The sequence below is a fragment of the Mobula birostris genome, chromosome X (assembly GCF_030028105.1).
Source record: "Mobula birostris isolate sMobBir1 chromosome X, sMobBir1.hap1, whole genome shotgun sequence".
Lineage (NCBI taxonomy): Eukaryota > Metazoa > Chordata > Chondrichthyes > Myliobatiformes > Myliobatidae > Mobula > Mobula birostris.
The window spans coordinates 64557780-64581525 of NC_092402.1; the positions used below are offsets into that span (position 1 = coordinate 64557780).

General features: G+C 44.0%; 1 protein-coding gene across 1 annotated transcript in view; it reads left to right on the forward strand.

Moving 5' to 3' along the window:
- The first annotated feature begins 648 nt into the window (after positions 1-648).
- Positions 649-23746, forward strand: part of LOC140191559 (protein lifeguard 2-like) — a 65463-nt gene continuing 42365 nt past the window's right edge. The window contains exon 1 of the mRNA XM_072249054.1: positions 649-739. Coding sequence (XP_072105155.1) covers positions 725-739 — 15 coding nt within the window. The 5' untranslated portion in view covers positions 649-724. The remainder of the gene's footprint in view (positions 740-23746) is intronic.

The following is a 23746-nucleotide window of genomic DNA, read 5'->3' on the forward strand; positions in this document are numbered from 1 at the left end:
ACCACAGTCCATCACTACTCCATATGGCAACTGAGCTGAGCTTCTGGAGCAGGAGCACATTTGGAGCCAAGTGGAAGGAGTTCACATTTTTCCAATCTATCTGCCACATCACCCACCTCTTGCAGCATGTGTGAAAAAGTCAGAAGGTCCCTCATTGGCCTCATCAGTCACCTTCAAACCAAAATGGAAGCAATCCACTGCCTATATACAGGAAGACCAAGCCACCTCAAAACCAATTAATTGTCTGTTAAGATCTTCGTGGCCTCCTGAAGTCCTGAAGGACGCTATCGAAATGCAAAGCTCTTCAGAAAATGCCCCCCACCACCTCTTAAATTTAAGCAGGCCACTCTGTGTGAAATGCAGCACCTAATTAAATAACTGGACTTTACCAAAAAGGCTAATGGCATCGGCCACACTTCTGCATATCATCGCAGTTGCTTTTTCAACATACCACGTGTTAGACTGCAAAGGTTTCGAACTATCCTATTATTTCCAGATATTACCGAAATCCCATTGTGCATTAAATAAAATAGAGCCTTTCCCCGTTTGCTGCATGCACATGGTACCTCCCAGCTGCCTGCGTGCCTGCTCCTGGATATTGCTCGAAACATCCACGGATTTATTGCGGTATTACAGGCGGCAGCTCGGTTTCACTGGAAGTTAACCTACACACCGCGAGTGTACGAGTGGGTCTGCAATTGTCGCAGCAACTGTACCTCTGAAAATGACACAAGGCAAAGTGAGTATATTCCCATCGCTGAGCGCTTTTCAATTTGTTAATTGATTGACAGATTAGTTTATCCCAGATGTACAGCTGGTCGAATGCGTTGTTATGGTGCGATATAAAACTGGGTTATCTACTGGCTGCTTAATGCAATGCATTTTTAATCTATTTAGAAGTGGATGAATATGTGATTTATTACCCCAAGCCTTCGACTACTCTCCCCACACCTTTTTAAATACATTTATTCAGTTTTTTTTATATATAGAAAATTTATTTTGGGGACATTCAGTCAAATACGATACTGTGTGGTGGTAGTGTTAATGACGGCTTGAATTATTAGTGTTTATGTGATCTGACGGCTTTCGTTCTCTTGTCTTCCCCCTAACTTACATAACGGGTGAGCGTGGGGCACTTTATCCGGCTCGCGTTTGATGCAAACCCATGGTTATCCAACGACGGCTAAACAAATGGCGCTGCAGCTTCTGTACCAGATTTCAACGATATTTGCCCCTTTTCCCCGGAAGACTGACTCATTACTAAACATGGTCACTTGGTTACCAGCACATTAGCAGTGGATGTCAGACGGCTAAATCAGCCGTGAAAAGCAAGCTACCCAAGCCTTACCCAGCTTTGCAACGCAATTGGGGTTCCTGCAGACACAAACGTCCGCCTCCTCTCCCTCTTCATATAACTCGGGTGGCGCCAGATCCTCGACTCTCGGTGTGAAGGCACCCACTCATTGGGTCAGGAGCATTAGTGCTGATTAAGACTCTGCAGACTGTACACAGTGACCTTGCAGGTGCTAAGAATTCCCAAGAGCTCTAGTTACCAACCCTTGCCATGCCTCGTCTTGCACTGGCTGATTGGCAGCGTAGAAGATGCGTTCAGGATCAGAATGACCGCCAGTCAGTGACACAAATGCCAAGGAGGCAAATCCCAATAGACACAAGAGAGACTGCAGATGCTGGAATGTGGAACAACAAACCATCTGCTGGAGAAACACAAAAGGTCAGGCAGCATCTGTGGAGGAAATGGACAGTTGATGTTTCTGGTCGAACCCCAGCATTAGGACCTGACACAAATGCTACTTAACCTGCTGAGTTGTTTCAATAGATTTTTGTCCCCGATTCCAGCAATTGCAGTCTCTTGCATTCCTCTTGGCTGCTGGGTGGGCACGCATTTGCTCATTTGAGACCTGCATCGAGGTGCTAATCTGTGTCCCATTCTGGAGGATGTTGAAATGGAGGGGAGAGAGAGGTTCCTGTATGGCCAACTACTTAGTGACTGGGTGTGTGCACCTGAGACTGATTTCTTCCCAATATCCATCCAATCGGGGCTCGTCCACAGTATAAATCCCTCTGTTCTGTTTACATTAGAATGCACCTCTGCATGCAGGAAATCATTAAGTAGGCACTGATAGCATCCACACAAAGCATCCCAGGAACAGAGTCATAGAGATTCAGCACAAAAACAGGCCCTTCAGCCCATCAAGTTTATGCTGACCATCAACCACCCATTTGCACTGCTCTGACATCAATCTGCTATTCTCCCCACATCCCTATCAACTCCTCCGAGGCTCTACCGCTCATCTACACACTAGGGAAATGTACAGAGGTCAGTTAACACCTTTGGGATGTGGGAGGAAACCTGCGAGGGGTGGGGGATTCGCGCAGTGACAAGGAGAATGTGAAAACTCTACTGGGGCAGTACCTGATTGAAGTTTGGATCCCTGAATGTAGCATTTCTACTAGCTGTGTCACTATCCCCTTTAAGAGAAAAAAAAGGACTGGCAACAATTACACCTATTTTGTCTGAGGTAGTCAAAAATTTTGCTAATAGTGAATGTTGGAAAAGCTGAGCAGGTCAGGCAGCATCTATGGAGAGAGAGGAACAGTCAATAGTTAAGGCCAGTGATCTTTCCTCAGAGGAAGGTGCATCAAGGTAAATTGTTAACTCTGCTGCTTTCCCCATGTATGCTGTCTGATGTGCGGCACACTTCGAGCATCTGCTAATTTTATTTTGTGTTTCCAGTATCTGCAATATTTTGCTGGCCAAGTGTTTTTTTCTGGAAGAGTTGGGGTATCAAAAGAGCTAAGGGGCAAATCTGCTGTGGTGTGATGAAGCAGGTTTGGGCTGAATGCTCTCTTTTAAGAGTCGGAGGGTTTTTTTTGGTTCTATTTAGTTCCAATTCCATCAGAAATGGTTTAATAATTGGAAAGCAAAAAAAAATTCTACAGATACTGCAGTGTAGAATGGATTTATTTTTGGACTAAACTGCCTTGGTATTTGCCCCCTCTGCAGCTTTCCTGATTGGTTAGTGTTTCCTTCTGCCGATGATGTGATGGAGCAGCAGCTGCGATGAACCTGTGCTGAGTTTTGTCTTTATCTTCCCTGTAACTCATCCTGTACTTACCAGCCATTGGAGCCTCACTGGCTGGTGAGGCTAGGATTTCTTAAACATTAATTTGCAGGTTGAGTTGGTGGTCAGGAAGGCAAGTGCAATGTTAGCATTCATTTTGAGAGGACTCGAATATAAAAGGAAGGACGCTTCAGATTGACAAGGTTCGGTCATTTCTTCGGCGGTTGAACGGGGGAATGACTGCGCAAGCGCGTGAAAGTCGAACCATAAGGCAGTGGGAGAGTTAAAAAGCGAGCAGATTGACGGAGCGGGCGACGGAGTAGTGGGAGGCAGAGTAGGAAGGCTTTGGCTCGAGAGGCTTCGGTGAGCAGAGGCTGAGGATGAGCCTGCTCCCAATGAGGTAAGGCCGGGTAAGTTCCTTTAATTGATTTAATTACCTTAGGAGTAGGTAATAGAGGCAGCAGTTAAGGCAGTCGAGTGCTCTGTTTGCAGTATGTGGGAAGTCAGGGCAAGCACAATTGGCCCTGATGACTACACCTGTAAAAGGTGCATCTAGCTGCAGCTCCTGACAAACCGACTTAGGGAGCTGGAGCTGGATGAACTTCGGATCATTCAGGAGGCAGAGGTAGAAATAAACAGGAGTTACAGGGAGATAGTCACCCCTAAGTGTCAGGAGACAGGTAGCTGGGTGACTGTCAGGAGAGGGAAGGGGAATAGACAGAATGAGCAGAACACGCCTGTGGCCGTTCCCACCAATAATAAGTATATCATTTTGGATACTGTTGATGGGGACAACCTACCAGGGACAAGTTGCTGTGGTTGCGTCTCTGGCACCGAGACTGGACCCTCAGCTCAGAAGGGAAGGAGGGGAAAGAGGAGAGCAGTAGTGATAGGGGATTCAATAGTTAGGAGGACAGATAAGAGGTTCTGTGGAAGAGATTGAGAATCCCAGATGGTCTGTTGCCTCCCTGGTGCCAAGGTCCGCGATATCTCGGATCGAGTTCTCGGTATTCTCAAGAGGGAGGATGAGCAATCGGATGTCATGGTCCATATGAGATCAATGACGTGGGTAGGAAGAGTGAGGAGGTCCTGAAAGGTGAGTTTAGGGAGTTAGGTGCCAAGTTAAAGGACAGGACCTCCAGGATAGCAATCTCAGGATTGCTACCAGTGCCACGTGCAGGCGGATTTAGAAATAGTAAGATAGCGCAGATCAACACATGGCTGAAGACATGGTGCAGGAGGGAGGGCTTCAGATTTATAGATAATTGGGCAGTTTTCCAGGGAAGGTGGGACCTGTTCCAGCGGGATGGTTTACATCTGAACCGGAGGGGGACAAATATTCTTGCAGGTAGGTTCGCTAGAGAGGCTCCAGTGGATTTAAACTAGATACAAGGGAGGAGGGGAACCAGAGTGTAGGAACAGATGTAGGGGAGATGGAAGAAAAAGGAGATAGTACAGTTGTTAGTGATAAACAGAGAATAAGAGGTGGAAAATTTCTTAAATGCATTTATTTTAACGTGAGGAGCATTGTAAGAAAGGTGAATGAGCTTAAAGCATGGATTGATACCTGGAAGTATGATGTTGTAGCTATTAGTGAAACATGGTTGCAGGAGGGGTGTGATTATTAGAACCCAATTGCCCACCATTGAGAACATCTACCATAAACGCTGCCTGGGCAGGGCGAAAAGCATTATCAAGGATGCATCTCACCCTAACCATGGACTTTTTACGCTTCTCCCATCCAGTAGGCATTACAGGAGCCTCCGCTCCTGCACCAGCAGGCACAGGAAGAGCTTCTTCCCTGAGGCTGTGACACTGCTGAACGTCTCATCACAGCGCTAAGCAGTATTGCATCCGTATTGTACTATCTCAGTACTTTTATATTTGTGTGCTGTAGCACTTTTTTTATTCGCAGTTATTTTGTAAATAACACTATCCTTTGCATTTCTGGTCAGATGCTAAATGCATTTCATTGGCTTTGTATCTGTACTCGGCACAATGACAATAAAGTTGAATCTAATCTAATCGGCAACTAAATATTCCTGGATTTCGTTGCTTCAGGTGTGACAGAATCGGAGGGACAAGAGGGGGAGGTGTTGCATTGCTTGTCAGAGAAAATATTACAGCGGTGCTCTGGCAGGATAGATCAGAGGGCTCGTCTAGGGAGGCTATTTGGGTGGAATTGAGGAATGGGAAAGGTGTAGTAACACTTATAGGGGTGTATTATAGACCACCTAATGGGGAGTGAGAATTGGAGGAGCAAATTTGTAAGGAGATAGCAGATATTTGTAGTAAGCACAAGGTTGTAATTGTGGGAGATTTAAATTTTCCACACATAGACTGGGAGGCCCATACTGTAAAAGGGCTGGATGGTTTGGAGTGTGTAAAATGTGTGCAGGATAGTCTTTTGCAGCAATAGATAAAGGTACCAACAAGAGAAGGGGCAGTGTTGGATCTCCTGTTAGGGAATGAGATAGGTTAGGTGACGGAGATATGTGTTGGGGAGCACTTCGGGTCCAGTGATCACAATGCCATTAGTTTCAATATAATTATGGAGGAGGATAGGTCTGGACCCAGGGTTGAGATTTTTGATTTGAGAAAGGCTAACTTTAAGGAGATGTGAAAAGTTTTAGAAGGAGTGGATTGGGACAATTTGTTTTATGGGAAGGATGTAATAGAGAAATGGAGGTCATTTAAAAGTGAAATTTTGAGGGTACAGAATCTTTATGTTCCTGTTAGGTTGAAAGGAAAGGTTAAAAGTTTGAGAGAGCCATGGTTTTAAAGGGATATTGGAAACTTGGTTTGGAAAAAGAGAGTTATCTACAATAAATATAGGTAGCATGGAGTAAATGAGGTGCTCGAGGAATGTAAGGAATGTGAAAAGAATCTTAAGAAAGAAATTAGAAAAGCTAAAAGAAGGTATGAGGTTGCTTTGGCAAGTAAAGTGAAAATAAATCCAAAGGGTTTCTACAGTTATATTAATAGCAAAAGGATAGTGAGGGATAAAATTGGTCCCTTAGAGAATCAGAGTGGACAGCTATGTGTGGGACCAAAAGAAATGGGGGGAGATTTTGAACAATTTCTTTTCTTTGGTATTCACTAAGGAGAAGGATATTGAATTGTGTAAGGTAAAGGAAACAGGTAGGGAAGTTATGGAAACTATGATGATTAAAGAAGAGGAAGTATTGGCGCTTTTAAGGAATATAAAAGTGGATAAGTCTCTGGGTCCTGACAGGATATTCCCTAGGACTTTGAGGGAAGTTAGTGTAGAAATAGCAGGGGCTCTGACAGAAATATTTCAAATGTCATTAGAAATGGGGATGGTGCTGGAGGATTGGCGTATTGCTCATGTTGTTCCATTGTTTAAAAAGGCTTCTAAGAGTAAACCTAGCAATTATCGGCCTGTAAGTTTGACATCAGTGGTGGGTAAATTGATGGAAAGTATACTTAGAGATGGTTTTTATAATTATCTGGATAGACAAGGTCTGATTAGGAACAGTCAACATGGATTTGTGCGTGGAAGGTCATATTTGACAAATCTTATTGAATTTTTTGAAGAGGTTACTAGGAAAATTGACAAGGGTAAAGTGGTGGATGTTGTCCATATGGACTTCAGTAAGGCCTTTGACAAGGTTCCACACGGAAGGTTAGTTAGGAAGGTTCAATCGTTAGGCATTAATATTGAAGTAGTAAAATGGATTCAACAGTGGCTGGATGGGAAATGCCAGAAAGTAGTGGTGGATAACTGTCTGTCAGATTGGAGGCCAGTGACTAGTTGTGTGCCTCAGGGATTTGTACTGGGTCCAATGTTGTTTCTCATATACATTAATGATCTGGATGATGGAGTGGTAAATTGGATTAGTAAGTATGCAGATGATACTAAGATGGGTGGCGTTGTGGATAATGAAGTAGGTTTTCAAAGCTTGCAGAGAGATCTAGGCTTGTTAGAAGAGTGGGCTGAAAGATGGCAGATGGAGTTTAATGCTGATAAGTGTGAGGTGCTACATTTTGGTAGGACTAATCAAAATAGGACATACATGGTAAATGGTAGGGCGTTGAGGAATGCAGTAGAACAGAGGGATCTAGGAATAATGCTGCATAGTTCCCTGAAGGTGGAATCTCATGTGGATTGGGTGGTGAAGAAAGCTGTTGGTATGCTGGCCTTTATAAATCAGAGCATTGAGTATAGGAGTTGGAATGTAATGTTGAAATTGTACAAGGCATTGGTAAGGCCAAATTGGGAGTATTGTGTACAGTGCTGGTCACTGAATTATAGAAAGGATGTCAACAAAATAGAGTACAGAGAAGATTTACTAGAATGTTACCTGGGTTTCAGCACCTAAGTTACAGAGAAAGGTTGAATAAGTTGGGTCTTTATTCTTTGGAGTGCAGAAGGTTGAGGGGGGACTTGATGGAGGTATTTAAAATTATGAGGGGGATAGATAGAGTTGACGTGGATAGGCTTTTTCCATTGAGAGCGGGGGAGATTCAAACAAGAGGACATGAGTTGAGAGTTAGGGGACAAAAGTTTAGGGGTAACACGAGGGGGAGCTTCTTTACTCAGAGAGTGGTAGCTGTGTGGAACGAGCTTCCAGTAGAAGTGGTAGAGGCAGGCTCGATATTGTCATTTAAAGTAAAATTGGATAGCTATATGGACAGGAAAGGAATGGAGGGTTATGGGCTGAGTGCAGGTCGGTGGGACTAGGTGAGAGTGAGTGTTCAGCACAGACTAGAAGGGCCGAGATGGCCTGTTTCCGTGCTGTAATTGTTATATGGCTATATCGAATCAGAATCAGGTTCATTATCACGGGCATGTGACGTGAAATTTGTTAACTTAGCAGCAGCAGTTCAATGCAATACATAATCTAGCAGAGAGAGGAAAAATAATAAAATTTAAAAGAATAAGTAAATCAATTGCAGTATACGTATATTGAATAGATTTTTTAAACGTGCAAAAAACAGAAATACTGCATATTTTTTAAAAAAGTGTTCAAGGGTTCAATGTCCATTTAGGAATTGGATGGCAGAAAGGAAGAAGCCGTTCCTGAATGTTGAGGCTTCATAAGGCATTGATCAGCCTGCACTGCATTGTAAGCAGTTTGGGGCCCCTTATCTAAGAAAAATGTGCTGGCATTATAGAGTGCTCAGCAGAGTTTGAAAATGATTCCATGAATGAAAGAGTTAACGTGAGGAGTTTTTCATAGCTCTGGGCCTGTACTCACTGGACTTTAGAAGAATGAGGGGGGAGTCCCTTTTGAAACCTATTGAATGTCTTAGACAGAGTGGACATGGAGAGGATGTTTCCCATATTGGGGGAGTCTAGGACCAGATGGCGCAGCCTCAGAATAGAGGGACATCCACATAGAACAGAGGTTAGGAGGAATATCTTTAGCTAGAGGGTGGTGAATCTGTGGAATTCATTACCACAAGTGACTGTGGAAGCCAAGTCATTGGATATATTTAAAGTGAAGTTGATAGGTTCTTGATTAGTGAGGGTGTTAAAGGTTGTGGAGCGAAGGTGGGAGAATGGGGTTGAGAGGGATAATAAAATCAACCATGATAGAATGGTGGTGCAGACTTGATGGGCCAATGGTCTAATTCTGCTCCTACATCTTATAGTCTTGTGGATAGGAGCAAAAGTGCATCTCTTCTGAAGCAGTTGTTTGAAGCCCCTCTGCACTGATGCTCCAGCATACCCATCCACATCTCCGCTGTATCCATAATATGTTAATGTCATACACCACTATGAAGAGTTACTTGCCCTGATTACTTTTGGCATTTCAGATTAATTTTTTGTTTAGCAAAGTCAACATTATTCACCAGAAACATTTACGTGTATTTGGAAATTGCATTTGTGTGTTGCTGTTACGTGCAACAAAAAGCAACGTTCAACAGTTATAAAGAATTATATAAAATGTATGAAAATGCAATAAAATGTGCATAAATACCATCATATATTTACAATGTAAGAGCAATATAAAAAGTGGGTTAAAGTGTTAACATTGTATTGCAGTGACTGAGGTAACAGATAGAGGGGAGTGGGGTTGGCTAACTAGGATGGTTAATCAGATTAACTGCCTGGGGGAGAGGTGGGATTGTTCTGGGGGCTAGGAGGCACCTAGTAGGCAGAATGGCCTCACCCTATGTGAGTACGCTTTGACTCTTCAAAAAAACTGGCATTGAACAAGATCATGGATGCTCCTGTACCTCAACATGACACTCCTGTCTAATCCCCTGGTTCCCTGAAAAATCTACCAGTCTCTGTCTTTGAATAAGGTCAATGATTGAAACTCCACAATTGTCAGTGTAGAGAATTCCAGAGGTTTTTCTGCACTTGGAGAGAGGAAATGCTTCCTCTTCTGATTACTGAATGTCTTGACTCCTATCCTGAGATCATGACACTGATTCTGAATGTGCATTGAGTGGAATCCTCGCAAAAACTGGATGCTTGAAGTATACTCAGCAGGTCAGTCAGGTATCAGTGGGGAGCGAAACAGCCTGAGGGGAAAACATTTCTGGAAACTTGTGTTTTGTTTTGGATTTCCAGAATCTGCAGTTATCTTTTTGTTCATTTAAAAGTATCTTGCCTGCCTCATCAGCTCCCCTCAGAAGCCTTTCTCAATGAGAATGCCCCTCATTCTGCTCAATGCTGGTTTTTTGAGCAACAGCCCACTCGATTCCCTCCTCATATGTCAGATCCCTCCAACCCAGGAATCCTTCATGTGAATCTACGTTTGTTGACAGTTAACTGAGCAAATTCGGTAGCATTCTGGAGAAAGCTATCCTGCAGCAGTGTTACAGCTTGTTTAAAATTCTAGAAGAAAACTGCATCATACAAAATAATGTTTGCTTAAATTTGTTTCTTCCACCACAGCTCCCCTCTGTGTTCCACCTTACTGAGGTAGCAGAAGAAGGTTGCTTTTATTACGCTGGTTCCTCAAAGTACTCATGAGCAGTTGGCCAGTGTATCATCTGCCACCTTTTTTGGTTTCTGTCGATAAATTCTTGGAGCCACCTCTTCTGTTTCTGTGGTATTCCAGATGTTGAGATCCTTCACCTTTACAACTGGCATATGCAGGGTACATTTTGTCACTTCCAGCACCGCACTGACATTGAGATGTTTCATGAAGATAACCAAACTGAGAGCAACACATAGAAAAGGCTGGAGAAATTCAGCAGGTCAAGCAGCATCTAGGAGGCGAAATAGTCGAAGTTTTAAGACAAGACCCTTCATCAGGAATGGAAAGAAAGTGTGGCAGAATAGGAAGGGAGGGGGAGGAGCACAAGCTAATAGATGATAGGTGAATTCAGGTGAGGAGGAAGGTGGATGGGAGTGGGGGAATGAGGAAAGAAGTAGAGAGGTGATTGGTGGAAGAAGTAAAGGGCTGAAGAAGAAGGAATGTAATGGGAGAGCCCAGTGGACCATGGACAAAGTGGTGGGAGGAGGGACACCAGAGGGAGGTGATGAGCAGATGAGAAGGGGTAAGAAGGGTGCCAGAATGGGGAATGGGAAAAGAGAGGGGACAAAGCTGTATTAGATAAGACATAGAAGCAGAATTAGGCCATACGGCCCATTGATGCTGCTCCATCATCCTATCATGGCTGACTTATTATTCCTCTCAACCTCATTCTCCTGCTTTCTCCCCGTAACCTTTGATGCCTTTACTAACCAAGAACCTATCAACCTTTGCTTTAAATATACCCAATGACTTGACTCCAAAGCCGTCTGTGGCAAAGAATTCCACAGATTCACCACTCCCGGCTAAAGAAATTCCTCCTCACCCCTGTCCTAAAGGGACCCCCTTGAGGCTGTGCCCTCTGGTCCTAGACTCCTCCACTATAGGAAATATCTCTCCACATCCACTCTTTCTAGGCCTTTCAATATTTGATAGGTTTCATTAGTCTACGCTTTTATTCCTTCTACCAAAGTGCATGACCATACACTGTATTCCATCTGCCACTTCTTCGCCAATTATCCCAATCTGTCAGTCCATCTGCAGATTCCCTGCTTCTCTTACACTACCTGCCCCTCCAACTATCTTCGTATCATTTCAGGTAACATTACATTTGCCTTCCTTACCATTGACTCAACGTGCAATTTAACCTTTAGGGAATTCTGAATGAGGACTCCCAACTCCTGTTGCACCTCTGAATTTTGCATTATCTGCTCATTTACTGTAGAAAATAGCCTACGACTTTATTCCTTCTACCAAAGTGCATGACTAAACGCACCCCTACACTATACAGTATTCTATCTGCCACTTCTTTGCCCATTCTAAGTCATTCTGTAGAGTTCTACTTTCTTAACACGACATTCACCTCTTTGTACCATCTGCAAACTTGCCTCCCCCCCCCCCCCCGCGCTTATCTTTGCAAGTGGAACAAGTGCCCTGCCAGCCCCTACACCTCCTCCCTCACTACCATTCAAGGCCCTAAACAGTCCTTCCAGGTGAGGCAGCACTTCTCTTGTGAGTCTGTTGGGGTTATAGACTGTGTCTGGTGCTCCTGGTGTGGCCTCCCGTATCTTGGTGAGACCCAATGTAGAGTGGGAGACCGCTTCGCCAAGCACCTACGCTTTGTCTTCCAGAAAATGCGGGATTTCCCAGTGGCCACCCATTTTAATTCTACTTCCCATTCCCATTTCGATATGTCCATTCATGACCTCCTCCACTGTTGTGAGGAGGGCACACTTAGGTTGGAGGAACAACACTTTATATTCCGTTTGGGTAGCCTCCAACCTAATGGCATGAACACGATTTTTCAAGCTTCTGGTAATGACCCCACACCCCTTCCTTCACCATTTCCCATCCCTTTTTCACTCTCTCCCTGCCTGCACATCACCTCCCTTTGGTGTTCCTTCCCCCCTTTTCTTTCTTCCATGGCCTTCTGTCTCTTTCACCATTCAAATTCCCAGCTCTTTACTTCATCCTTCCCCCTCCAGGTTTCACCTATCACCTTGTGTTTCTCTCTCCCCTCCCCCAACTTTAAAATCTGTTCTTCAGCTCTTCCAGTCCTCTCCAAAGGGTTTTGGCTCGAAACATCGACTGTACTCTTTTCCTAGATGCTGCCTCGCCTGCTGAGCTCCCCCAGCATTTTGTGTGTGTTGCTCGGGTTTCCAGTATCTGCAGATTTTCTCTTGTAAGCCTTCAATTCTGTCATCCAAATCATTGATGTATAATGTGAAAAGAAACGATCCCAACACTGACCCCTGAAGAACACCACTAGTCACTGGCAGCCAACTGGAAAACTCTTTGTCTCTTGCCAGTGAGCAAATTTACTAACCATGCTAGTATCTTTTCTTAATACCATGAGCTTGTTGCAAAACCATTGTCATGGAAACACTAAGAACACCCAGAGTGACTTCGAGTTTTGTTTTAAGAGTTTATTAACATGATATCATGGAGAGTCTGCAGCAGTCTCCACCGCCACCAGAACTCTGAATTCTAGGTTATGCAGAGCTCATATTTATACAGCAAGACAAACAACTTCACAAACTTTGTTTGGCATCCCACGGTCAGTACAAGATCAATCGCTGAAAAGGCATGTCAATTATCTCTCAGCACAAGTCTAACAGTTGTTATCAGGACTCATAATTTACCCCCAGAGGCGTCCTCCCTCCTGGTTCCAGGAGCCTAGTATCTTATTAATTGGAGTTCCTGGTTGTGCGCTTATCATCCAAGGTTATTCTCGACACAAATCAGCAGTCTTAAGCCCAGCTGCTCCAGAATGGTTAAGTATTCCATCCGACACTAGTTTTAACCATTTCTACCACAACCATGCTCTCCCTCTATTAGAGATGTGTGGTAGAAGGCAGGTTCCCCATAATGATGTACTCCTGACTATAGGGGGATGGGATAATTGCAGTATAAATGGGAATTATGATGACTTGGGAAGAGCAGTGCTTTGGCTAGAGATAGTAGATGGTGAACTTTTTCTTGAGGCGAAGAGATGTATGTGAGGAGGAGAAGGAGGTGGGGGCTGGAGCTAGACAGTGGCTATTATGCCACGATGGTGTAGAGTTGACAAGAACGGTGCAACAGATGCTTTGAGGAATGAGGGGCTGGCTAAAACTGCAGGAGAAAATTGCAGTGTGACAAAAAGTCTCTTGCTAGCTGAGATGATCAGGGGGCAGGAATCTTCAGCACTGTTTGTGAGTTTAAATCCCACTCCAGAGGCTTGAGTACAACATCTAGATTAATAAGCATGCATGACATCCTGCCTGCTGCTTTGAGTGGTTGTGAAAGATTCACTGGAATAACAGGCATCCTGGCTGATGCCTCTAAAACAGGCCATCCTGAAGTAAATTTTCTTGGTGGCCTCCATGGTTCCAACTAATCAGATGAAGGCTGTTGAGTTTATCTTTTAGGCTTGAGCCAAACAGAAATGACACACGGCCCAAGAGCAGCTCAGCATGGTGAAGCTAAGAGGGTGTGAGGGTGTTTTGTCTGGGCACTGGAGTCTCTGTTCTGATGAGTGAATTGGGACAAAGTCGTGTGTGGAAGTGTTCCATCAGGGCCACACGATTAAGTCTGCTCTTAAGTTCTGTGTGCTAACAAAGTATCAGCTGTGCCTTTGCCCAGTCAGTACTCTCCCAAGAACTCAATAGCCATGAACCACTTTTGAACTGGTTTCACCATGTAGTGATGTTTCTTGCAGGTAAAATGCAAATGACGGCCAATCCTTGTCCTTGAATTGTGCGCAGATGAAAGTGTGAAAGTGTGAATAATGAGGCAGCCAATTCTTGTGGAAGAAGGTTCCATTGACACTGACTCAATTTCAAAAATAGTCCATGCCTGCAGAGGGTCTGGGGAAATGCTGACAGTTGGCTCACAAATGCCAGCCTCCTATGTTTCTGGCTTCTGCCTATTATAAGGCTTCAACACTGCGGAAGGCATTCAGAGTCAGGTTTGTTATCGTTATTTTGTATGACATGGAAATTGCTTTGCATTCCAATGTAATGCAAAGACAAACAGTGTCACGTAAAAGGAGGTAGTGTTCATGGACCATTTAGAAATCTGATGATGGTTACATCTATATAGGGGTTAGCCACTGCAGTGCTTGAATAGCATTTTATCTCTTAAAACCCCTGTTGGACCCTAAGAAGTTAAAAGTAAATTTTGTTATCAAAGTACATATATGTCACTATATACAACCCTGAGATTTTTTTTCTCGTTATCTACAGAATAGTAACTATAACAGGATCAACGAAAGGTCAACCAGAGTGCAGAAGGCAACAAATTATGTAAATAAGTAGCAACAAATAATAAGACCATGAAATAACAAGATAAAGAGTCCTTAAAGTAAGATCATTGGTTGTGGGAACATCTCACAAATGAGTGTAGTTAACTCCTTTTGATCAAGAGCCTGATGGTTGAGAGGCAGTAACTGTTTCTGAACCTGGTGGTGCAAGTCCTGAGGCTCTTGTAACTTCTACCTGATAGCAGCAGTGAGAAAAGAGCATGGCCTGGATGGTGAGGATCTGATGATGGATGCTGCTTTCCTATAACAGTGTTTCATGTAGATGTGCTCATATGGTTGGGAGGGCTTCACTCTTGATGTACTGGCCAGAATCCACTACTGTAGGATTTTCCATTCAAAGGCGTTGGTGTTTCCATACCAGGCCATGGTGCAGCCAATCAGCACACTTTCCACCACACATCTATAGACTCCTAAAGAAATAGAAGGCTAAGCACACAACTCTGTGGTGCAGCTGAGCTGATGGAGATCATGGAGGAGATGTTGTTGCCAAAGCAAACTGACTGGGGTCTGCAAGTGAGGAAATCCAGGTGCCAATTGTACAAGGAGGTATTGAGGTCCAGGTTGTGGAGCTAGTTCACTGCACTGATTCTTTCACCAAGTTCCTGGGTCTCCAATAGAACTAAAGGCTTTTGCCATATTGGGATCTGCCCTTGACCAACCTATACATTGAACAACCTCCCCTAGAATTCCAGATGTTTGTTTCTCTGCTTCATATTCTCCTGAATCCATTTCCAGCTGATTTTTGATCATTCTTCCTGCATTCTAGCAAGGGAGTACAAATGTACAGGCACTCAAGCTTGTTCCAGTTAGGTTCAACAGTTTAAGTTGGCACTGAAATGTGTAGCGACACTTGTGACCTGCCCCCAGCGCATCCTTGGGTGTGTTGGTTGTTAATGCAAGTGTTTCACCATATGTTTTGATGTACATGTTATAAATAAATCTGAATCACGTGAGTGTTTGATGGCTCTGGGCCTGTACTCACTGGAATTTAGAAGAATGAGGGGTGACCTCATTGAAATCTATCGAATGTTGAAAGCCCTTAATAGAGTGGATGTGGAGATGATGTTTCCTATGGTGGGGAAGCCTCAGACCAGAGGACACAGCCATAGAGGGGTGTCATTTTAGAATGGAGATGAGGAGGAATTTATTTAGCCAGAATGTGGTAAATCTGTGGAATTCATTGCCATGGGCACCTGTGGAAGCCAAGTCTTTATGCATATTTAAGGCAGAGGTTGATAGATTCTTGACTGATCAGGGCATGAAGGGATATGGGGAGAAGGCAGGAGATAGGGACTGAGGGAAAATGGATCAGCCATGATGAATTGGTGGAGCAGACTTGAAGGGCCAAATGGCCTATATCTTGTGGTCTAATTCTTTAATATGTATGCTGTGTGGTGAAAGGAAGTATTTGCATCTGTGTCCAATGCCTTTCATAAACATCCAAAGGTCTTGTGTTTCTTTTGGAAGTGTAATCACTGCTCTAATGCAAAAAAGTGGGGCAACCAACTCTTGGGGGAGAGAAGCAGAGTTGATGATTTGTGTCAAAGACCTTTCATCAGAAAGAGGGGAATTTTTAGAAACCTAATATATTTTTGAGTTTTGGGGAAGGATGGGGAGAACAAAGGGAATGTCTGAGACCAAGAGAAGCTGAGTCAATTCAAAGCATATTTATTATCAAAGAATGTATACATTATACACCTTGAGATTTGTATGCTTACAGGCAGCCACAAAGCAAGCAACACAAATAACCCAATCTTTTTTTAAAAAAAAAGAAAGACCAAAGACCTCTTGGTGGGGGGAGGGGAGGGTAAAAAATGGGAGAGATCATGTAAGCAATAGAAGCAAACCAACAGCATTCTGAACCAGACTGAATCCCCAGATCCACTCCCAGAAAAGGCCCAAGCCTCAATCCCAGTTCATCCCACCTGCGGGACAAAACGCACAGCAGCCAGAGCAGTTCACAGCCTGGGTGCGATTGAGAAAGAATGAACATTCGCGGGAGAGCGAGCAACATCATTCTGATTGTCACCTCCGTTTCCAATACTCAGGCTTCCAGTTTATCTGCACCAATTTATATTGCCCAAGCACTGGTTCGTGCCTCACTCTAGGACCTGGACCCCGACATCGTGATACACTTGGGCTGCCCAGCTCAAAACCAGATCGGCTTAGCACTTGGAGTGATCCAACCTCACACCCGTGTTAGGGTGGACAGGCATCGAAACCCTTCCACATTGACTCCTCTCCAAATTGCTCACTCCATCTCCAGCAGCGACCTCAGCTTGAAAACATTGCACCTTGCAGTGCCCCAGCACGGCTGATCCCTGAAACCAGCCTCAACTCTGCCTGCCTCCTCGCTGTTAAAGCAATGTTTTTAGTTGATTCTCTTGCCTTCCAAACCACTAGTAAGCTGTTGCACGTCTTCAGTAGTGTCATCTTAATCCAGAATGATGCAAATAGTGGTGGTGGCTGCTGAGGGAGGAAGTGGAGGCTTGTTAATTGCCAATTATCTTTTTGGGGGAGGTGCAGAGAGAAGTGGGGGTGAAAATAAAGCTGGGGACAGTGAAATACAGAACCATTCAGTAGCTGGAAATCTGAAATGAAGGAGAATGCTGGGGAAAACCTAGCAGGTCGGACAGCATCTGCATAAGAGAGAGAGAGAAATGTGGCATTAACAATGCAGCTTTCTGGCCTTTCTTCAGAACTGGTCAGTTCTGATTTTTAAACTAGAAAGTCCTCAGTGATAAATACTGACTGAGGAGCATGATCCTGCTCTCCTTGTGTGAAGGTGTTTTGCATCCACCAGCTGGTAGCATCTCAAACAATGTGGCCTAGAACTGCAATACACACAAAATGCTGGAGATAGTGCAGAATGGGGGGGGGGGGGGGGAATAGTTTTCATAGGTTCATTGTCCATTCAGAAATCTGATGGTGGAGGGGAAGAAGCTGTTCCTAGAATATTGAGTGTGTGTCCTCAGGCTTTTTTACTTCCTCCCTGGTGGTAGTAATGGGAAGAGGGAAAGTCCTGGCTGGTGAGTGTCCTTAATAATGCATGCCACTTTCTTGAGGTATCCTACAACCCCCTGAAGCCTCTCATGATCCTTAGCATTGGAACCTCCATTCCAGGTACTAGTGTAACCAGTCAAAATGCTCTCCACCATATATCTGTGGAAATTTGCACTGTCACTTGTAAACATAATGATATTGTTGATGTACATGTCACTCCTCTCATGTTCTCTATTTATTAATATTTATTTTTGTATTGGCACAGTTTGTTGTCCTTTGCACACTGGTTGAGTGCCCAAGATCATGCAGTCTTTCATTGATTCCATCATGGTTATTATTCTGCTATGGATTTACTAAGTATGCCCGCAAGAAAATGAATCTCAGTGTTGTGTATGGTGACATATGTGTACTTTGATAATAAATTTACTTTGAACTTTTAACTTTAATGAGTCAGTGTTTGGGAAGCTGAAAGGTCTGAAGATAAGATGCCTGGACCAGATGGACTGCACCCCGGGATTCTGAAGAGATCTTGGAGGTATTACTAATGATCTTTCAAGAATCACTAGATTCTGGCATGGTTCCAGGGGACTGGAAAACTGCAAATGTCACTCCACTCTAAGAAGGGGGGGAGGTAGAAGAAAGGAAATCATAGGCCAGTTAGCCTAACTTCAGTGGTCAGGAAGATGTTGGAGTCGATTGTTAAGGATGAAGTTTCAGGTATTTGGCGGTGCATGAAAGTAGGCCAAAGTCAGCATGGTTTCCTGACGGGGAGATCTTGCTTGGCAAATCTGTTGGAATTATTTGGGGAACTAACAGATCGGATAGACAAAGATGGTCAGTGAATGTTGTTTACTTGGATTTTCAGAAGGCTTTTGACAAGGTCGCACACATGAGGTTGCTTATCAAGCTAAGAGCTCGTAGTATTACAAGAAAGATACTAGCATAGTGTTACAAAGAAATAGGTTCATGGGTTTGTTAAGTGAGACAGAAGACACTGATTACGAATAAGCCCATTAACCATTTATTTGCAGGAAGCAATAAAACATTTGACCAAACATCTAATTCAATCAAGTACTCATCTAAGCCACCCTAGTTAACCATGACACCAAATATTCAGAAACACTTCAAACTCCACAGGTACTTTGTTAAGTCTCCCCAAGTTACACAACTGCAAACTAATCATTCAGCAGATACTTAGCTAAGTGTGCACGCTTTCCCAATGGTTCTTCAGCACTGGTTGTGACCTCAGTGTGAAGAGAAGCCCCTGAAGACAAACAAAAAGCCAGCGAGTCTCTCTCATGTGCTATTCTTGTACCCCTGAGATGCCTGGAACTGGACTCTGGTGCTGTGGCACACAAGACAACCAATGGGAACGAGCTGCTGTATCCCTCAAATGGGCCAATCAACGACCAGCACAGTGGAGTAACAAATTGTAAACACAAAATAATCTGCAGATGCTGTAAAAGATCAAAGCAACACTTTCAGTACGCTGGATGAACTCAGCAGGTCGGGCAGCATCAGTCAGAAACAATGAGTCGACATTTCGGGCCGGACCCCTTCGTCAGGACTGGCAAGTAAACTAACCTCACATTACACACGGATAAAACAATGGCAAAGAGTGGGAATAAAGGAGGGCTTTTCTGGTTGGCTGCCGGTAACTAGTAGTATTCCACATCGGTCTGTGGTGGGACTGATTCTCTTTACATTGTATGTCAATGATTTGGATGATGGAATTGATAGTTTTGTAGCCAAGTTTGCCAATGATATGAAGATAGGAGGAAAGTGGATAGTGTTGAAGAAGCAGGGAGTCTGCAGGAGGACTTTGACAGATTAGGAGAATGGGCAAAGAAGTAGCAGATGGAATATAGTGAAGGTAGAAGAACAAAGGTGTAGTCTATTTTCTAAATGGGGAGAAAATTCTGAAGTACAAAGGGACTTTGAAGACCTTGTCCCTTAAATGCTAAATTGAAGGTTGAGTCAGTAGTGAAGAAGGGAAATACAATGTTAGCATCCATTTCGAGAGGACTGGAATATAAGAACAAGGATGTAATGCTGAGGCTTTATAAGGTATTGGTCAGACAGAACTTGGAGTATTGTGAACAGTTTTGGACTCCTTATCTAGAAATAGATGTACTGACATTGCAGAGGGTCCTGAGTAGTAGCCTCCAATCTGATGGCATGAACACTGACTTCTCAAACTTCCGCTAATGCCCCACCTCCCCTTCGTACCCCATCCATTATTTATTTATATACACACATTCTTTCTCTCTCTCTCCTTTTTCTCCCTCTATCCCTCTCACTGTACCCCTTGCCCATCCTCTGGGTTCCCCCCCTCCCCCTTTTCCTTCTCCCTGGGCCTCCTGTCCCATGATCCTCTCATATCCCTTTTGCCAATCACCTGTCCAGCTCTTGGCTCCATCCCTCCCTCTCCTGTCTTCTCCTATCATTTTGGATCTCCCCCTCCCCCTCCCACTTTCAAATCTCTTACTAGCTCTTCTTTCAGTTAGTCCTGACGAAGGGTCTCGGCCCAAAACGTCGACTGTACTTCTTCCTAGAGATGTTGCCTGGCCTGCTGCGTTCACCAGCAACTTTCATGTGTGTTGCTTGAATTTCCAGCATCTGCAGAATTCCTCGTGTTTGCACTGATAATGTTAACTTGGTTTTCCTTCCTCCAGGTGGGCCCCCCCCCACACTGACTATCAAATATTTCCTGCATTGCCTGTTTTTGTTTTTAGTTTAGAATTTCTTTACTGTTTCTGAACGCCAGCCCTCTTGCAATGGAAGTCAACCAGCCATTTGACATACTGCACCTGCTTGCTAACATATTGCAATCTGTGCGCAAGAGTCCCTGGAGCCCTCCTGTACTTCACTCATTTGCAATTTCTCTCCGTATTGATATGGTAGGTAGGTATTTGTAATCTTTGCATAACACAGTATACTTGCCCTCCCTGTCTCTGCTTGCTTCCGCAGTGACTACGCAACCATACTGCAGCCGCCATGGGCTCCAGTTTCCAGGCATGCAGCTCTTCTACAGCGCTGCGCTGGCCAGTATCGGTCTGAATAGCTTATTTGAAGCTAAGCCTATGATCCTTTGAGAGGGCTGGCAGCTGGACTGTATGCCAGAAAGTGCACGATCCACACTTGCACTTCACAGTTGGTACACAGGGATATGCCAGGTTGATGACAAATGTTGGAAGGCCACAGAAAGGAAATTATAGACCAGTTAGCCTGACCTCAGTGGCTGGGAGGATGTTGGAGTCAATTGTTAAGGATGAGGTGATGGGGTACTTGGTGACACAGGACAGATGGAACAAAGTCAGCATGGTTTCATTCAGGGAAAATCCTGCCTGATGAACCTGTTGGAATTCTTTGAGGAGATTGCAAGTATGATAGAGAAAGGGGATACGGTGGATGTTGTATATTTGGACTTTCAGAAGGCCTTTGACAAGGTGCCACACATGAGGCTGCTTACCAAGTTAAGAGCCCATAGTATTACAGGAAGGTTACTATCATGGATAAGGCAGTGGCTGATTGGTAGGAGGCAGTGAGTAGGAATAAAAGGATCCTTTTCTGGTTGGCTGCCAGTGGTGTTCTGCAGGGGTTGGTGTTGGGACCACTTCTTTTTATGCTGCATATAAATGATTTAGATGATGGAATAGATGGCTTTGTTGCCGAGTTTGCAGATGATACGAAGATTGGTGGAGGGGCAGGTAGTGTTGAGGAAACAAGTAGGATGCAGAAGGACTTAGACAGATTAGGAGAATAGGCAAGAATGTGGCAAATAAAATACAATGTTGGAAAATGCATGGTCATGCACCTTGGTAGTAGAAATAAATGTGTGGACTATTTTCTAAATGGGGAGAAAATCCAGGAATCCAAGATGCAGAGGGACTTGGGAGTCCTTGTGCAGAACATCATAAAGGTTAACTTGCAGGTTGAGTTGGTGGTGAGGAAGGCAAATGCATTTGTTAGCATTCATTTCAAGAGGTCTAGAATACAACAGCAAGGATGTGATGCTGAGGCTTTATAAGGCACTGGTGAGGCCTCACCTTGAGTATTGTGAATAGTTTTGGGCTCCTCATCTTAGAAAAGATGTGCTGGCATTGGAGAGGGTCCAGAGGAGGTTCACAAGGGTGATTCCAGGAATGAAAGGGTTATCATACGAGGAATGTTTGATGGCTCTGGGTCTGTACTCGCTGGAATTTAGAAGGATGGGGGAGGGGACCTCATTGAAACCTTCTGAATGTTGAAAGGCCTAGACAGAGTAGATGTGGAAAGAATGTTTTCCATGGTGGGAGAGCCTAGGACAAGAGGGCACAGCCTCAGGATAGAGGGATGCCCTTTCAAAACAGAGATGCGGAGAAATTCCCCCCCCCCCCAGAAGTTTTCATGTTTTATTGTTTTGCAACATTGGATCACATTAGATTTAATTTGGCTTTTTTGACACTAATCAACAGAAAAGACTCTTTCACGTCAAAGTGAAAACAAATTTCTACAAATTGGTCTAAATTTATTACAATTACTGAACAGAGTAATTGATTGCATAATTACTCACCCCTTTCAAGTCGGTATTTAGTAGATGCACCTTTGGCAGCAATTATAGCCTTCAGTCTATGTGGATAGGTCTCTATCAGCTTTGCACATCTGGACACTGCAATTTTTCCCCATTCTTCTTTACAAAACTGCTCAAGCTCTGTCAGATTGCATGGGGATTGTGAGTGAACATACCTGTCATGTGAATGCGTGTTCCATTTCAACCTTGGGAGTTGGATACTGCAAACAAATACAAAGTGTACATGTAACAAGGTCAGAAGCAACAATCGAGAACATTGTTAATGGCTGTCAATGGCAACTTTTATTCTCTGCCATTGCAACAGCACAGAAGACTGGAAGATCTGCTACTGAAGTATTAGTGTATTATCTCCATTTATGGGAATTGATGGAGCCACGTGACCCAGCTGATGATGACCTAATCCTCTTTGCTCGTAGAGTGTCAGAACGTAACTCCTTAAGGAAAGGAGTAGGTGAATCATAACTTCAAGATCCTCTGCTGAGCTTATTTTCAGACGCTCCATTTCCAAGCTACTCGAGCACATGCATGCAAAGGTAAGTATAGTGGAGAAGCTGAAAGGTGAGTTTGATATAGGACTTGAGCCAATTAGAAACTGGCATAGTCGAGCAGGGTGAGCGATCTTTTTAAATCTGTTGTTCCCTAAGTAGAAAGCATCTGACTCCAGTTAAGGTAGGGTGGTATTTTTGGGGGAGGGTGCTTGGCTTCATTATCTACAAATAAAGGATTTATTATTCAGTTAAGCTATTAAAACGATAATGTGGTTATAGTAGCAGATATTAATATACTAGCTTGATGGTGAATGTGAAAAGCTTGGGGACATCCCAAAGTGTTTTGTTGTCAAGGGAGGACTTATCACTTATTTAAAAAAAAGAGACCTTTTGGGGCCCATTGAGCATTCCTATCTGCTGCACCTATTCTCTATCATGTACCTACTCTGCTTTTCTGACACCAGGGGCAATTTGCAGCGGCCAATTAAGCTGCCAACCTACAAATCTTTGGGATGTTAGAAGGAAACTTGCACAGTAGCATAGGGGTTAGTGTGACTCTATTACCGCTCAGGGCGTTTCTGAGTTCAGTTCTGGCGCCATTTTGTAAGGAGACCATGTAGAATGCATGGGTTTTCTCCGGGTGCTCCGAGTTCTTCCCACAGACCGAAGGCGTACTGGATAGGTTAATTGATCATTGTAAATTGTCCTGAGATTAGGTTGGGGTTTGTCGGGGGGGTACTGGGGTGATGTGGCTTGAAGGGCCTATTCTGCGCTGTGTCACCAAAGTTTTAAAAAAAAGCTTGAAACACCCAGAAGAAGCCCACACAATCACCGGGAGAAAGTTCAAACTCTTCATAGACAGCACCAGAGGTTGGGACCGAACTTGGGGCACTTTGACTGTGAGGTAGCAGCACTATCTGTTGCTCTGCCATGCTGCCCTCCTTTTTATTTTGAGGTAAGAGTCATTGTGATTGTCTGAAATGCTATTATTAATTAATGCACAGTAAGATCACACAAACAGCAAAGTGAAAACTCCCCTTTTTGATGCAGGTGTTGGCTAGATCACAAGGGGCAGCCATCCTATAAAAGATCTCGAGGCTATTTTAAGTGGCAGTCTGTGGGAGATGATGGGGCCTTGGTTTAATATCTTGCTTGAAAGACAGCACTACACTTCTCTACCGAGCCCAGATATTTGTGTTTGAGCCTCTGGGGTGGGACTCAACCCCACACTCTTCTGAGTGTGAGGGCAGACAAGAGTGTAAAATTTTTTGATCTTCAAAGCAAAATACAGAAGATGCTAGAATTGTGAAATAAAAGCAGAAAAATGCTGAGTAGGTCAG